At 43.0% G+C, this 17,915-nt stretch overlaps 1 protein-coding gene across 1 annotated transcript; it reads left to right on the top strand.

Annotated features, from left to right (window-relative positions):
* Positions 1 to 27: 27 nt before the first annotated feature.
* On the top strand, positions 28 to 16,023 carry PPP2CA (protein phosphatase 2 catalytic subunit alpha). Its single transcript, XM_048057090.2, has 7 exons — positions 28 to 354; positions 12,043 to 12,252; positions 12,751 to 12,924; positions 13,112 to 13,201; positions 13,640 to 13,801; positions 14,558 to 14,676; positions 15,282 to 16,023. Exons 1-7 carry the CDS (start codon positions 253 to 255, stop codon positions 15,352 to 15,354), a joined length of 930 nt encoding a protein of 309 aa, XP_047913047.1. The 5' UTR covers positions 28 to 252; the 3' UTR covers positions 15,355 to 16,023.
* The last annotated feature ends 1,892 nt before the right edge of the window (positions 16,024 to 17,915 follow it).

Below are 17,915 nucleotides of genomic sequence, written 5' to 3'. Positions count from 1 at the left end.
GTGGAAGCCGAGGTGGTGACGTCAGGCGCGGCAGCCATTACACGCCGCGGTGCGAAGCGAGCGGCAGCGCTGCCGTGCGCAGGGCCCCGCTCCCGCTCCGCGTCCCCACCGCAGCCTGGCCGCGCCCGGCCGCCGTTGGGTCGCTAGGGGGGGGGCTCCGGGGCGGTGAGCGGCAGCTAGGCGGGGAGCAGCAGCAGGAGAAAGGAGGAGGAGGAGGAGGTAGGAGGCAGGAGGCGGCGGCGGCTGAGCGGGATGGAGGAGAAGGTGTTCACCAAGGAGCTCGACCAGTGGGTGGAGCAGCTCAACGAGTGCAAGCAGCTGTCCGAGGGGCAGGTGAAGAGCCTCTGCGAGAAGGTGAGAGGGGGGCGAGGCGCGGCGGGGGGAGCAACGGGGCCCTCGGGGAGGCGCTGCCGTGGTGAGGGCACCGCGGGATGAGGCGCCCGCAGCGGGGACGGAGCTCCCCGGGCGGCTCCCGGTGGCTCCCGGGGGGGGGGCCCTGTGGTGACGGAGCCGGAGCCGGGACCGAGCCGCGGTCCCCGGCGGCAGCTCCGCGGCGTTCGGGGCCTGGCCCCGCCTCCCGCCTTTGCAGCGCCTCCTAAAATGGCGCCGCGGCCGCGGAGACCCCCGGGCGCCGCCGCCGCCGCCGCCATCCCGGGCACGGCCCCGGGCCCCGAGGCTGCGAAGGGTCGGCGTGTGCCGGCCCCTCGGGCCCCCCCACCGCCGCGGTGTGCCGGCCTGACGCGGCCGCGGTTAGAAAGCGAAGGGCTGCTGCCGTGGAAATGAAGGGGGGGGGGGGGGGGGGGGAGAAATAGCCAGCCTCGGGGGGCGCCGAGCTGCTGCGCGAACGTCGCGGCTTTGGTGTTCGGGATAAAAATAAGCGCGGGGTTATTTATAGCTGAAATCGAAGGGTGGGTGACCTCCGGGGGTTGGTTTCTGGGGATAAAATCCGAGGTTTTGTGAAACGGATCGGCGTGCATAGCTGCTAATTTTCGTGGTGGCGGGTGAAGGGCGGTGGGGTTCGATGGCAGAACGCTGCCCTGATCGCTGCGCGTGTGCTCAGGAAGGTCTTAAAATCAGCCCCGGGTAGGTCATCTTCTGGAAATTACAGGAAATACTAGCTGCAGCAAAACCCAAGTATGTTTTCCAATAAGATTCTGGTCCTGAACGTGATTAAAATTTAGTAGCTGAAGATTTTTTTTTCAGTTACTGGAGTATTTGTATTTTTACACTTCTAGATTAACATTTTGGGGGGTAACTAGAAATTAAGGAATGTGGAAGGTTATTGACGTACTTGACTCTAAAGAAGTCCATGTACCTACCACAGGAAGAAATGAGGATATTTTAAGTTTGGCATAGTGCCTTCAAATACTACAGCGTGTTGTTTTAGGAGCAAATTGTTTCCAGAGGACTATGAACTTACTAAATAAATTGGAGTGCCTTTGGCCAAATGGGCTCTACTTGAGTCCAGATTTCAGTTGACTAGTGTTTCACCAGCAACTTAAAATTACATCCATTAGATATGGCTTGTGTGTTTTTCAATCGTGTTGCCAGCAAGAAGCAGTATAGCTGCCTGCTCATTTTTCACGTGTGTCTTACGACAGCGGTCCAGGTTCTTCCTTGAATGAATTTGAGGAGGTAAGTAGTCCGTTTGCCATCATTTATAAAATGGTGCTGGTACGGGATTCTGAATACTGTGTGAACGGATATTTTTTTGTAAGGTTGTATGATAAGCTGAAAAAACATGGCAAATACACAAAAAAAACTCTCTGAAATTACAGGGTGTTTTGGATAGGTGAGAAGTAGACATGCCATTAGGAATTCTGTTCAAAAGATACTATAGTCCTACTCATGGTTGTGTGAGGTTGGGAGGTGGAGTTTTCATTTTTCCCTAATGAAGAATGGAAATAAGCTTTATTTCTGGGTAAATGCGTGATCCTTATCACGAAAATAGATTCTTAACACTAGGGAGGAAAAATAGCCCAACATGAAGTATTTCTGATAAGTCCAAGACAAGGGATCACAAGGCATGCTGGCTCTATAGAAGCAGCAAACTCTGTTTAGGCTGAAGGAAGGGGAATGATAAAGGTGACTAGGTCTGCAGGAATGATGTATTTTGATAAGGATCTGTGGGAACTAGGTTACAGAAAGCTGTGTGCCTGCCCACCCTATGCTGTGATGAGAGATCACAAAAACAGGAGAGAAATCTACACGAAATATATCATTTAGCAGCAGTGCCTCAAGTTGGCATTTGAGCCAGCTCCAGAACAAAGGTAGTATTTCTTCGGGTAGCGTGATACTGTGCTGGAGATGAAATTCCCTCTCTGACCAGTTTGCGGTCAGCGCTTTGCAGTACGGCCGCGTGGCTGTTTGTGTTCAGGCAAGATGATTTGTTGCTGATAACTACAGGTGGATTTACTGGGACTTCCTGCTGGTACGAGGTAAGGTTCTACACGATGGCTGACGCAAGGAATTGGAGGTAGTCCCCAGCAGTCCAAGCTCTCCATTGTCTTCTCTGTCCCCTCCGGCGGGTGTCCGTGCTCTCAGAAGCAGGGCGTTTGTTGAGTTCTGTGCCCTCCTGCTGAGGGGCAGCAGTTACCATGTTTCCAGGCTTCCAGCACCGACTCTCAGCAGCAGCTGAGTTGTGCTTCATGTTTTGATTGTTGTAAGTAGTTGTGTGTGTGAAATCACACCCAAAGGTTATATTTTCCATGAAGAGCTTAATGCGTCAAGGACAGTGTCAAGTCCAGTTACTGTTCCACACGGCAGGTGAAGACCCTGTCAGGTACACGCTGTCATCCTGCACGGCACTGTAGCTGGGACTAGTTAGGGAAGGAAAAAAATCCTTGCAAGGTTTTTTTTCCCCATAATACTATTTGATTAGATGATCTTCCTGACTGGTATTTCTGGATCTGCTGGGGCTTCGTGTGTGCAGACTGGTGCCTATCTAATAGGGCTAAGCCTAAGGGCTCCGTTGCGTTTCAGTATTGATAACGAAAGAACGTAACAGCTATTTGCAAACACAATATAATGCAGCATAGTAACTACATCTGGCCATTCAAGCATCCCATTTACTTTCTTGGTGCATCCTGTGTCATGCCTGGTTACCTTGGTGATGGTGGTGGTGCTAACTGGGTAGAGATGTCTTCTAGGAATAACTTGTACCCTTCCGTAATAGCTGCTTTCATAGAGGAGTTGAAAAAATGTGACCCTCTGAGTGGCAGCTAAGTTACATAGCCTTAATAAATGCTATATATTTTGTTACATCAGTGACAGACTGTATGTGTGTTAAGTATTTGGTAAGTGACGTTTGAAGAATTGTTACCAGTATTTATTTGTCCTGCAGTCCGTGTGACAGGTATCAGCCACGCTTGCCCAGTTAACACTGAGTTGTTTCTTGAGTGCTGTCTTTGTACAGAGGAGAAAGGAAGTCCTTTATTGCCAGGTGAGGCTTTTTTCCGCAGGCCATTTAGAATGAAAGAATGCTGTTTTGGAGTGCTGTGTGGAAAACCATGCTTGGTGAGGGAAGAGGGAAATGGTCCCAGTGGGGGTGTGGAACAGTGCTCAGGAAGGTGGGGTGGCAGGCTGAAATTGCACGAAGGTTGAACTTGTAGTTGGAGTCTCCAGTGGTTATTTCAGAGTGTACCTAGTGCAGGTGGAGGGAGAAGTATCAGTGTCTCTCTGCTGGAAATAGTAGTCTGAGTGGGTTTTAACCTTCCATACAGTTTTTAGAAAAAGACGAGCTGATCGTATGCTGTGGAGAATCTTTGGGCTCTCTTTCTCTGCATTTCAGTTACTAGTAAAATACGTCTGCATAGGCGGTGTTGCTATCTAAAAATTTTAACGGGAATGAAGGGCTGATACTGGTGAACACTGTTTCAGAAACCTTGATTCAAGCCTTGTCTCCTGCAGCTTTTGATCTGTAACAATATTCTTGTTCACATTTGCTATTTGATTTGTCACCATTGCTAATTTCATGGTATAAATGTTTCTGGGCCATACTGGTCTCTGGTATGTGCCTTGCCAATGGTGTATATTTCTAACTTTTTTTCCTGTTGCAGAACTCCCACCTTTGTTTAGCAGCAGATCTTCCAAGTTAGATTTGCCGAGACTTGCTGCAGATGAGAACAGACCAAACGTGTACTCGCTGCAGTTGTATGATCTGCTGGGGCTCCTTCCTTTAGGTGCTCTAGTTGCAGGAGGTCAGTATGTTACCGATGGAGCTTTCAGGTCAGAAGAAAAACCTGCAGTCAAAGTTCAGTTCTTCTATTGCATAGGTCTGGCAAACCTTAAAGCGTACTTCTGTGTTTGAAGGTGTTACTGCTCTGAGACCTCTACCCCCCTTCTTCAGTGTCCCTGTCCCTCTGTGTTGTTGAGTTACCTGTGTTAGCTGCCTGGTGTTAGCCAGAAGTGCATAGGCTAAACTGCCCCCGCTGCACTTGCCGGGCCTTCTGCGTTGGCTAGCTCTTGTGTTCCCAAAACTTTGTGTAACCATCACACAGCTGGCTGTCAGTCTGCCCGTGATTATTGTAAAAATGGATGTCCCTGTCTGAAGTTGCTATAGATGAACCCAAAAAATCTGCCCTAACAGAGTTCTCAGCTGGTGACAGGTTTGATGTTGGTGGGCTTTGTGCAGGATGAGTTCTGTGTCCCTGCAGCCCTATCCCTGGCAGAAGAGTGGGGGTCTGGAAGGCAGGACATTTCAGTTCCTCCTTGGTACCGCATTGGCTTATGGATTCACCAAAAAAAGAAACTGCTCGTGGCATGAGGGCCCTCCAGTTGTTTCTGGGGGCCGTGGGAGACCAGGACATGGTTTAGGACTCCTTTCTTACTACCTCATTGAATATACCTGGGGATAGAGCCATTAATAACGATCCACCTTTGAACAGTTGCAAGTGAAAAGCTCTTTGTGACATTTTAATAACTGTGTTTTAGGTTTTTGTGAAACACTTCCACAAAAAAAAAGTCCTTGCACTCCCAGTGCTTGTTCCTGTGATGGTTTGTAACATGAAATGGAAAATGTCCCTTCACACAAAAGGCATTTGAGGTGTCAACCTTGCCGGCCTTCTCACCTAGTTGTGGTTGTAACACTCAGGGTGTGTGTGAGAATTTAGTCTTGTGTATGCCAATTCCTCTGCCTTCAACAGCTTTCTTTATTCTATTTTATGAAATTCTGTAAAACTGAGTTGTGCTGGCATTAGTAATTTTTTTCGATTTGTTTTAACTCACAATATCCGCTGTAATCAAATAAGAGCAAAAGGTATTTTCTTGTTCTAAAAGTCATTTGGGGCATAGCTTAGGAAAACAGAAGCGAGCGTTTGTAAGTCAGAGCAAGTTCCTACTTGAGGCTGTACCAGTGAAAGGCTAACGACGTGGCTGAGGCTGTAGATGGATGTCCCCTTCCAGATCTACCTGTGGTGAAGCTGTTGCCTCCTCAGAGCTGATGACAGTGCTGCTCTGAGATTGCTCCCTAGCCATCCTCAGTTAGTCATCCGGGCTGCCTTAAACAGCGTAATAACCTAACCTGTCTGGCTTTGTCTGGCGTGAGTTAGGGAGGCCTTGTACAAACAGCTGTGCTAAGAGGCTCGGAGGAGCAATGATTAAATTTCCCTTCTCACCTAGGGACCCTTAAACACTACACCTACGTTCAATAACACAGTTGTTGCTCCAGACTTCTTTCTTTAGGCAGTGTGTTAAGCTGGAAAAAAACAGGTAGTTTATTCCTGGCTAAAGAGTAAATACTGGAGCTCAACTGCTTGCTAGTCAGGTCCTCCATTTCAGCAGAGTGTATGGAAAATACCTTCCAATATAGGTGGCGCATCCTTATCCTTGCTCATGGGTTTTGAAGTAGGAATCCTCCGTTATGCCTACCCGAGCCTTCCAGCCAGTATTCTGAATGTACTTTGTATGTAACTGCAACCACAGCTTGGCGTGGTGATTTGAGCAAGAGTTTAAAAAAAATAAAAATAAATAAAAACCTTTCGAGTTTACCATCTGCTGGTTTAGCTTCATGTATCAGGCATAGCTAGTTTGGGAATAGCTTCAGTCTATTTCTTCTTAAAACAGCTTGAATGATATGAAATGAATTCAGCTTGCTTGCGTGGACAGGACCGAAGACCATCTCTCCGCAAGAGATCAGTTTTGTGCGTTAGTGCTGCTGCTCTGTTACTTGGAACTCCAGTGTAGACAGGAAGGCGTCTGGTTTTCTTGGTTTATTTGGCCTCCAGGACATTTTTAAAGATTTTTTTCTAGACTTTTAAATTCAAAGTGAAGGACACAAAGATCTCTTAAATGATGCAAAATGATGACATTGAATTCTTTTGGAGGAGCACCTTTCCTGTCCTCGTTTTCTATCTGGGCTTGTCCACTATTGATAACTAAATAGCACTTGCCCTTTTCTTCTCCCAAATCTGTTTCCAAAGGAAAGAGCATTCTTTTCAGATATCCTTACCTATGTAAGACTACTAATGACTTTTCCATATTGAGGTTGAGGGGAATATCAAGGCAGTAAACAGTGTCAGTCATTGCTCTGCAATACAAAGAAATAGAATTATTTAGCAGAAGTTTACTGCCTGTGTGCTTCTTTTAATAGACCTTCTGGAATTTACAGGAGAAGGCAGGTCGTCGTCTTCACTCTTACATGCATTTCTGCCATTAGGGTTATTCTTTTCGTTGGCCAACATCTTGTGTGTAATCGGTCTCTCTTCTAACCAAACAGAAATTGCTGAAAGAGTAGGGTAGCTGTAAAGCTGTGGCGTGGTGAAGGATGCTTTGCTGTGTTCTGTGAAACGTGAATCTGAGCACATTTCATGTTTTTGGGGTCAGTTAACTGCTTGTTCGTGGTTCACTGACAAATAGCCATTGATATATCTATTGAAATGTAGGCCACTGTACTTTCATTTTGTACACTTTGGGTTTGAATAGACCTTCCGAGTTCAGTTGTTAGCTCTGTTTGCTGAGTCCCGAGCAAATGAAGGGCTACAAATAGTGGCCACGTCGTGACACATGTTGCCACGAGCTGCGCCGTGACCCTTTGGTCAGGCACGCTGTGTTGCCTTCACCGAGCTCCAAGCCTTCGGTATTGCTTGCAGTGGATGTTGGAAATGGTGGCATCGGTGCTACTGCCGAAACCAAAGAGAAAGTAGGTGGGGATGTCACCTGCTGCAGTCCTGGGAAAAGAGTATTTTGCTGCTGTTGCTACGTCTGTGTTGGATGGGAATCCTGGTTTCACTTGCTTTGGAGGACTACTAAATAGTTAAATGTCAATGGGGAGCTTTGTGTTTTACTTTGATTCCTACTTACACATTCACATTGAACTCCTTAGCGGATTCTGCAGTTCAAAATAAAGCAGGTCCCATTTGTGTCATGCCATCTGACTGCTGCCTTACCTTCCTCACAAGAGTGACATTAGAGACCTGATTTCTCTACTTGTGTTAAAAAAGCCAGGCAGCGAAAGCAAACACCTTTTGCTCTAACAGCGAGCCCCCTTTGGGCTGAGCATCCTCTTTGCCCTGCAGGTAGGGGGTGGGGTTGGGGAAGGAAACACAAATGTCTTTACAGAAGACTTGCTGACTGTAATGGGTGACTTTGCCTGAAAGAGATTCCAGGTCCAAGCAATGATGCTGGCCAGCTCAAACCAGCCTTCATCCCAATTAGCCGATCGTTGGCCCTTTAGTCATTTCCTGTGCATCTTGACGGCAGGAAATTATGGGTGTGGTTGAAGCCTTCGATCTCATCAAAATATCTTTATGGTAACTACCGATATAATTTTGTCTTGGTTACAGCAGATGCCTCCCCACACGGGCTTTACTAGACAGCACGGTGGTTTGCAGGTGTGAGCTCTGGGCTTCCAAGAACGAGGTATTACAGACTGGAGCTGTGTCGTATAATTAAAATAATGGCTATATTTCCTTTACGAAGTCAGTGATAATCTTTTGATAAATGCTTTATAGCACTGATTCAGCCTTACGCAGCAGTTTCAAGCATTGTTTTACAGTTCTGTGAAGCCACAGCGATGTTTCCTGCTTTTTTTTATGTGCCCCACAGTTCCTCAGCGTAGATTGTTGGTTTGGGCTCTCAGAGCTTCTGCTAGAAGTTGATGATCTAAGAAAAGGGTAGGAGTAAAGAAGAAACACATCGTGTGTTCTGGAAACACAGTGGGATTTGGGTACAGGTGAATTTAGGAGAACGAATTCTGTGAGGTAAGGTGGTTGATGGGTTCTGCTCATCAGGTGAACTTGTCCTCAGCATAGAGTGAGCTGAGAGTGGCTGGATGATAGCCCTAGAGGCACTTGGCTCTGAGCCTTAATCTGTGCTGTTTGGGATAAAAATCTTATTCTCAGCCCAGGGAAGTAGGAGATACCTCTGCAGGTAACTCCTGCTTTTCATTAGATAGAATTCTGCAGATCTGGAAATAAAATGCAGAGGTTACTTGAATCGTGCACTCCTAAAGCAATGAAGCTAGTCTTTTTTATTTTAAGAACAGTTTGGTGTTTTTTTTACATATGAGACGTGCTTCGTAAACAAAGTCAACAAAACAGTGCTTCACTGTTCATCCTTGCATTTAGAAGATGTGCAGCAGTCCAGGAATATTTTAATCCTCAAATAGGAAGCTTTGTTTTCATCCTGTAATGCTTCCTTCGTTAGTGCAAATTTATTTTTTTCTTGTGCCTTCAAACCAATATTGGTTACAGTCTTGTTGTCTTCTGGGTGGTTTTGAATTGTACAAGTTGCCTTTTTTCCCAGAAAATTTTGAGTAAGCAGGTAGTTCAAATACCAAGTATAAACGAACTTCAGTCACTATGACTAAGGTGAAGTGTATTGGCTCTGTGCTTATTGTTTGAACTTTGAGATGGTTCTAAGTATAGCACGGGGCTTTTCGTGTCAGCGTCTGGTTATGATGGATTTTCCTTCTGGGATTTTTTTTTCTTTGTGCAATTGTCAGTGTCATAGTTGCGTATATTTTCTGCATTAGACTTTATTGGTGCTTAGCTGTAAAAGTAGTATCCATCGCCTTGAAATAATGGGCTCTTTTCAGCCTGTATTCATTTGAATGCTTTTAATTTTGAAATCTGAGAGTATGTAGTGCTGAAAAAATAGTTAAGCTGATTTTGAAGTCACGAGTCTTAACAACTGTAATGTGCTATGCTTTTGACATAAACTAAAGCATCATCTGATTCGTCTTTTTTTAGACTGGAGAATACCACAAATTAACCTTTGTGTGGTGTAGGGTCACTTATGAGGATTGAAGACAAAAATAATAATAATAATCAGAGCTATCTTAGCATTAAAAACTGTTAAGAAATGAAAAATACCTAGGAAACAAAAGCACTGATAAGTGTTCAAGAAAAGGCGAGTTTCGGAGTTGCATAATTGTTTATCTAGTGATAGGCGATGAAACCTGAATGTTTCAAAACGTCGGTGTCAAAATACCGTGAAGGATTGCGCTGCTGTCCTTGGCAATAGGTCAGCGGGTTTCTGAAGTGCAAGGAGTTAGGCGTGTCTGTCTGTTCGCTGCTTCGCCCTCACCAGGAGGTTGGACGGAGGAGGAGTGCCCAGCCAGGTGTTGAAGCTGCCGAAATGCTCCCAAAATGTTCCCCTGCTTCCTCACTGGAGGGGGAGCTGCTGGGGGGGAGCCTGGCTCGTTCTGGGCAGGGAGCGGAATGAGGTGAGCAGCATCACCCTAGGTCCTGGGGAAAGGATCGGTAGAGGGGGTGAAGCCAGATGGAGGTTGCAGGGCTGGTGCATGGTCCGATACAAAGCTGGAGTCACCGATACTTAAGTAGTATTAGTAATAGCTTAACTTTGTGCAAACCGAGTTGTGAAACCCGATTGCGTTGGTGTCTGACCGACGTGTGCTCTTGTAACGTTACGGTGTGCTCGGACAGTTTGGGTTTTACCCTTTTGTAGGAACTGACCACTTGCTGGTGCCCGTTTTCAGGGTGTTACTTTCAACACTGCTATAGAGACAGGTACACTGCTGAAGCAGTTCGGTGTTTGCCACTGCTAATGCTGTGGGACATAAGACTGGAAGTGGGCTAAGCAGTTCGTAAGGCAGCGTTTCATTAAGCCTGTTTCAGGAACATGAGAATATTTAAATTACCACAGCAGCATTCCTTCACTGTACGATTTACATGGCGATGGCTGTTTTGCAGGTTGACCTGGAACAAACTTTTTCCATCAGAGCAGCTGTCCGACTCACCTGTGCTTGCTTGTGTGCATATGAGTGATTTAATATTGCAAAAACTGAGGAAGCAACAGCTCCAGTGCTGAGAACGATGCAATTTGAATTTCAGTCAGCATAAAAATCTCATCCCTTTGATGAAAAATGAATGTTGCGTTCTTTGTGCCGTGCTCCCTGTCTGTTAAGAAAAACAGCAGTAGAAAGCATTCTAATTATAGTTCTTTTTTTACGTAGAAGTGCTATAGGTGTTTGTAACTTTCTCTGTCAAAAGGAGAATTACGATAGCTAATGCTTCTGAGCCTAATAGTGTATTAGGGAGGCTCAGGCTGTTAAAACACCTTCAAAACATCCGGTGAGTGTCACTGCATTAAAATGAACTTAAGTCAGACTATCTTAAAATAAATCTACACTTTTAGCATCTGCCACAAGCCAGCAGTGACCTATCTTTAGTACTAGGCACAGCATGAGTGGAAACTGTCATATGAGATTGACTTTTGGTGTAAATATGTCTGCAGAGTGATTTAACTCGGTTACTCATGCTTTAATAGCTAAAGCTCATTGTTGTGCAGGGCGCTTTAACCGTGATTGCATTTTGCATTTCTTCCCAGCGTTGAATGAAATCTTCCTGCGTGTCCATCACGTGTTGTGGGCGCTTTTTGTGTCTGAAATGGTTACCCTGGTGGTTAGCCTGGGTAATACCCGGCAGCGCTGAGCCCATTTTTGGGGGTGTCAGTCACTGTCCAGCTGGTGGCTTCATGACTAGAGTGGAAAGTTGGACGCAGCAGCGTGTTCCTTACGGGTCTGGTTCATGTCAGCACCCAATATTTAATCTCCAGTTTAGATTTAAACTTCAGATGTTTCTCTCCTACCCTTCAAAATCTCGTGTTCTTCAAACGAGGATATTTTTTCTACAATGTCTTAAAATACTTCTTTGCTTAGCAGGCATTTCCCCCTTGTAAAAAACAAAACGGATCCTTTTTGAATAGCAACATTGGTGCTTGGAAGGCATAGAGGGCTTGGTAATTGGTGACAAGTAAACCTGTTACTATTTTTATTTCTAATACCATCTTGATTTAGAAAATTAGTGTGGCATGTGTTCTGAGGAAAAGCTCTAACAACTGGCAGCGCGATGGGTGATACAACTGAAGTGTTCTTGTGTTATTTCCAAATCACCTTTTTGATGCTGTCTCTGGCTTGTGCTTCTTCACGTGAATTGCCTTTGTCAGCAACTTCTGTGCACACAATTTTGTGGAAAAAATGAAGAGAACAAAAACTGTTTCTCTTTGGTTTATAAAGGGCACACTCGTGCACACTTACAAGTTGTTCTGGGTGCAGGTGATCTGCTGTTCAAAGCTAGGCGTACGTGGGTGGCAGACGGTCATCTCTGAAGCAGAAACCCTCCTGGAGCTTCGGCTGGCCGTGTCCACCTCCCTGGGGGAGTCTCAGATTCAGCTATGTCTGAGTTCAGGCTTTTGAAGGGCTGGAAATTAGACATTGGCATGATTGTAGACTTATCTTTTCCAAATATTGCACACGTCAATTCCAGCAATGGAGATTATTGGTCTAAAGTCAGTTGTGCTTCATGGAACCACTTGTACAGAAAGTGTGAGTTTTTTTAAGCTGGAAACTAACTGAAATACCTAATTGATGCTGGGAGAGGGGAGAAAACAAAATTGTTTCGTAAAGCCAAATATTCTTCTAAGTAAAGATAAGCTCTTATCCCAAACACTTCAGACTAGGAAAAGGTGAGCTCATAAAGAGGGTGGGTAGTAGTGTTGCAAGTAGAGCGTGCTTTGAATAAAAAGACTGTTCATGGACAATTCATCTCACAGTTTCTCTTCTTTTTTTTGTTTGTTTCATAGGCTAAAGAAATTTTGACAAAAGAATCTAATGTCCAAGAAGTGCGATGTCCGGTCACAGTCTGTGGAGATGTCCACGGACAATTTCACGACCTCATGGAACTCTTCAGAATTGGAGGCAAATCACCAGACACAAATTATTTGTTTATGGGGGACTATGTTGACAGAGGCTATTATTCAGTGGAAACAGTCACATTGCTCGTAGCTCTTAAGGTAACTTTTTTTCTCAGCTGTACAGGTCTGTGTGGAGCATGTGTGATCCCTATCCTGACTGCACCCAATATCTGTTGTGATTATGCAACATAGGTTTTTAGGTGTGAAAACTGAAATGTTGCCTATACTAGTTTTCAAGGATATTTCTGAAAAACATAATGTTCAGGTGCAAGGCTGTATAGCTGTTTCTAAAGTGAGTGCTGCCTTTTTGCGAATTGTCTAAGTAGCAATATTTAAGTATGTGCTTAGAGATACCAGCTTAATGCACAAGTGCAGTGAAGTGAAGTCCACTAGTAACAGTGGATAAAGCTTGTAATTAATCTCAAAGTATCTGTCAGCTGAAGATCTGGCTTAATTAGTCCTTTTTCACACTAAGATTGTAATTTAATCTTTAAGGTTTTTTTTCTTATTGTTTTATTGGCATATCATGGGATGGGGGAAGGCAAATTCTGTTTTTTTGGAAGATGTGCCTCTAAAATATGTCTATTACGTTTATAGGTCCGTTACCGTGAACGTATCACAATTCTCCGAGGGAACCATGAAAGCAGGCAAATCACACAAGTATATGGTTTCTATGATGAATGTTTAAGAAAATATGGAAATGCAAATGTTTGGAAGTACTTTACAGACCTTTTTGATTACCTTCCTCTAACTGCCTTGGTGGATGGCCAGGTATGTTTAAATTTGATGAAGTTAAATGTTACTGGCTGTGAAAGGAGCTCTTAACACTGTATTCTGTCAGCTCTCGGCTTTCAAGTAATCTCTTGCAGATTTTTCCTGGTATTTTATACTAGGCAATTATAGTTGCACTGAAATTAATATAAGCAAATGAAATAAATCTCACATCTAACTCTTTCAGATTTTCTGTCTACACGGTGGCCTCTCTCCATCGATAGATACACTGGATCACATCAGAGCACTTGATCGCTTGCAGGAAGTTCCCCATGAGGTACTGAAAATTAATTCCCTAAACTCATGGTGGGGTTCATGATTCACCATGTGTTGAATGTTTGAATATATGCACAGACAGAAAATAAGGTTCAAAGCAATGTAGCAGTTTGAAAGCACCTATTGTCTTGTACCTGCTTTCTGAAGGGAAATTGAGCAGCATGTTCTTACCTAAGGTAAGAAACAGTTTACATAGCATATCAGCAGGTACCACTAAATGATCTCAGAGGTAGGAACTATTTCTATGAAGATTCTTCATTCAGATTAACTTATTGATAGCATTTCAAGTTTAAACTGCACTAACTTTTGCAGTTGATACGTGAGGTTTGTTATATTTTCTTTTCCAAGTTCTAAAGCAATGCTGCAGAAAGTTGTGCAGGTGTGTGTGTGTAGGGTTTTTTTTCCTTGGTTTGTGAAATACCTTCCAAATATCTTACAGGGTCCAATGTGTGACTTGCTATGGTCAGATCCAGATGATCGTGGTGGCTGGGGAATTTCTCCTCGAGGCGCAGGTTATACATTTGGACAGGATATTTCAGAAACCTTTAACCATGCTAACGGCCTTACGTTGGTTTCCAGAGCTCATCAGTTGGTAATGGAGGTAAGCAATAGAGCCTGTGTGATTAAACTGTTGGTTGTGGAGTTGGTGTACTGATACCACGCTCGGCACATCTGGGGTGTGCGTGTGCTGCTGCGACAAAAACTGCTGATCCAGCTGAGAGTCTTCCAGAAACTATTTTGACAGTGTTGGTGTGCTACTAAATAAGTTTCTAAATTAGACAGTGGAACAAAGCTTTCTTGGGCTTCTTTCTAAAAATTTACAGCAACATTGCAAAAATGGACTTTAATTGTAGCACTTCTGTGTAGATAAAAACATTCTTGAACATAAATGCTGAGTCCCTCAATGAGAAAATGCATGCAAATGTGTGCTTTGAAAAAATGATGTATTTGTCCTTCTCACCATGAACATGTGTTTTTGTTCTTAGTTTGTAGTTATCCCTGGAAGTTAACTTGTGATCATCAAAACCAGAACCCAGGCTTAAGTTTAAAAATACTAAGATTCAGAATAGATTGTGTAGTTCAAAATTGCTGTTTAAATTTTTTAACACTAGTGCAGTGGATAATTCTTGCTATTTTAATGCACTTAGCTAATGCTTACGAGAAAGAAATAGCACATAAGTCCAAAAATCCTTTTTTCTGTTGAGAAATAAAGATTGAGCCTTAATCATGTTTAAAAATGACACTACAAGTTCCACCTAGGGTTTTGCACACTAACTTTCAGTTTAGTAGTTAGATGGTTATATGGGGTGCAACAAAAGAACGTGGTTTTCATAAATACATTTATTTTCCTCTCCAGGGATACAACTGGTGCCATGATCGGAATGTAGTAACAATTTTCAGTGCTCCAAATTATTGTTACCGTTGTGGCAATCAGGCTGCGATTATGGAACTTGATGATACTCTAAAATACTCCTTGTAAGTATGTTTAAAAATTAGATTGATGTTGCCTGTGATTCCGGAAGTGTTGTTGCTGACGTGGTCTGCCGGATTAGAGTGAGACTGCTTTCATTGTATATAACTGAAGTTTAACGAAATACTACAGAGCTGTGTAATTTGAAAGTCCCTGTCGTACCTGAGGTAATGCACACCTGTCAGTCTAGGGCAGGAGGCAAGAATCTTGGAAATGTTTAGATGTTGACTTGATGAAGTTCTTAGTTAACTATCTCAACAGTAGATTTCCTAATAAATGAAGAATTGTATAAAGCATTGTGTAAATTACCCCCCTCTGACAATTGCTGGAGACTTTTACTTTCTAAACATAAACTAATGTTTGAATGTTAAAACCAAGGTTAATTTCTCTCCGGTCCATTGTAGTAATCACAAGACAAGTTTAAAATAGAGGTTTTATAACTACATAATAATAGGAGTGGAAGAAGCTGAACAATTGTTCTGGAAGTCTTAAATTGGCTGGAAAACTTCAGAAAACTGTTCTTTAAGGCCACTGCTACTATAATTCAGAAGAGATATTTGAATGTAGAAGGAATGCTTCCAGTTTCATTAATACTCTGTATGCTTTTCAGTTTGCAGTTTGACCCAGCACCGCGTAGAGGTGAACCGCATGTTACTCGTCGCACCCCAGACTACTTCCTGTAAAGAGATTTTAGACCTGTACAGTATTGCCATGAACCATATGTTGACCTAAAGAAAACGGGAAGAGCAACAGTAACTCCAAAGTGTCAGAAAATATTTAACATTCAAACTTGTTTTCACATGGACCAAAAGACGTGCCATATTCAAATACAAAGCCTCTTGTCGTCAACAACTGTGACCACTTTAGAATGAACCAGTTCATTGCATGCTGAAGCAACATTGTTGGTCAAGAAACCAGTTTCTGGCATAGCGCTATTTGTAGTTACTTTTGCTTTCTCTGAGAGACTGCAAATAATAAGATGTAGACATTAACACCTCGTGAATACATTTAACTTTCCATTTAGCTATAGCTTTATTCAGCATGACTGTAGATAAGGGTAGCAGCAAACAATCATTGAAGCTTAAAGAACATTTTTAAAATAAGTACCAAGTCCTCATATTTGTTCTGAAACTGTTTGTTTGTTTTATTTTCAGGGAATACTGTTTAATTTAATTGTATTGATTTTTTTTGTCTGCACTCAGTTCCCTTTCCCACTCTTTGCCCTACCATATTGTCCCTTGTAATTGTCCAAGCATAGTGAATTCCTTCGAACAGAACTGTTTTTTTTCTGTAAAACAATGTTACTGCAGGACAGAGCTGCAGTGTTTTTCATAATAAACTTGTGAACTAAGTATGGAAAAATGTCAAATTCTAATTGCATCTCAGGTCAGCTCTGGTTTAACAAACTAACACGTAGCTGGATAGGTTTTATAAACCTGCATACAAGTTTCCGCCTGAAGTACCCCACAATGAGTTGATTGAAGTGTGCTGGGAAGTTCTGGGTTCTATACCAGGGAGATGGCTGGCCCTACAGCGTCGCGTAGCTGACAACAGAGCTCGCTTGTTACTGAAATGTTGCTCTCTTCCCTCTTGGTGCTCTACAGAAATATTCAAAGACAGAAGAAAATAGGATAAATTAATTGATTGAGCATGCCTTTTTCAAGTGTAAAACTGAGTTTGAGTTATTTCCAATGTAGGTGCTAATACTTAAAAAATCTGAAAAGCTAAGAATAAAACCAGTTTTCTAAATATTAAAGGAATAACTTGAAATTCAGCACTATGTGTATTGCCCAAGCTTCCATTCTGAAAATGAACAGTATGTGACTTGTGTTAACTTCTGTTAGTCTTCTCCTTTCTCCTAATTTGAATTCTGATTTGATTTTGTTCAAAACATTCAAATTTTTTGCCACCTTAAGGCTCATGCTTGAAACTTTTTATTGGACATATCTTGAGAAGACTGACATGGCTGTTGTTTTCATGGAGGGCTCAATGTTGTTTGGGTGCAGTGTAGACTGCAACAAAATGGAGGAATCTTTTTACACTGCTTGCTTGTAAGAGAAAATAGAGAAATATTGTGAGAAAATAGAGAAATATTGTGAGTGTGTAGGCCTAGTTCCAGACACTTTTTGGGGACTCCCTTGCTTTTCTGGGGTTTTCTGATGAAGGGCTGCTTAATTCTCAAACTTGCAAAGAAGACAGTTAAATTTCATGAAGCATTACTTCGTGCCTTTTCTGAAAGGCTTGAGTGGTTCCTTTTCCTTTAGCAAAAATTCTGGTTTGCCCTTCAGTTTGGGCTCCAAATTATTTCAGGAGAACTCAGTCTTCTGAAGCTTGATGTCTTACAGGAAGCCGTGCACACTAAAAATAAGGCACATGTAAGGCATCCTTTTTCTGTATGTCAGGAACTTTTGCTTTGATCACTACCAAAAAAAAAATCCTTTGTAGAGAGTAGTTCAGGCTTCTTTTCTTTTTGTTTTCCCATCTCTGTATTTGTGTTTTTATAGATAGAAAGAACTTTGTACCTTTGTTGTCACCATTCCTTCAAAAGGAATGACTTTGCCCTATTGCCTGTTTTCCCTGGTACTTTAATTGGTGTGACTCATCTGCTTTGGTGGGGAGCAGTTCAGTTTTTCAGTTTCCATATACAAATACAAGCAGCTGTTAGTGAAGTCAGTGGTGACAGTCACTCCACTTTATGCACTTTTCTCTGTAATTGTGCTGTGACTGGCCATTTGTAGGCTTTTTTTAAGAACATCACCTTGTGAACAAGGAATTGTTACTCTCATGGAGATTGGCAACCAGCAGTACTCACCAGCTAGAAGTGTGTTTGGAAGATCCAAGAGGAGAAAACTTCGATTAGAAATAATTAGTCTGGTTATTTTGTTGGTAGCTGGTTGATTAAAAATGCATGTGAGCAAAGCTTCCTTCACTTCAAACTGCAATGGTCCAGGCTGAATGAGCGTAGTTAGGATTTGTACTTGTTCCAGAGATCAGTGTTAATGTTTTCTTTTGTGTTGCAAAGACTGCTAAAAGTCCATGGGAAGGTGAAATAAGAGTAGCTGGAAATCCTGTGTTTTCATCATCCAGTAATATGCTTTTTTGTTTTAAGCAGGAGAGTTAATTGTAAGGAGGGCTAATACCCGCACTTAATGTTAGAAGCAGTCATGAATGAAATTGGATGCTTTTCTTCAAACAACTCTTAAACCTTTCGCTTTTTCCTTCTGTTTTTTAGAATTTGGATAGA

The sequence above is a fragment of the Anser cygnoides genome, chromosome 14, assembly GCF_040182565.1.
Source record: "Anser cygnoides isolate HZ-2024a breed goose chromosome 14, Taihu_goose_T2T_genome, whole genome shotgun sequence".
NCBI classification, from domain to species: Eukaryota; Metazoa; Chordata; class Aves; order Anseriformes; family Anatidae; genus Anser; species Anser cygnoides.
This window is presented reverse-complemented; position numbering and strand designations above follow the sequence as displayed.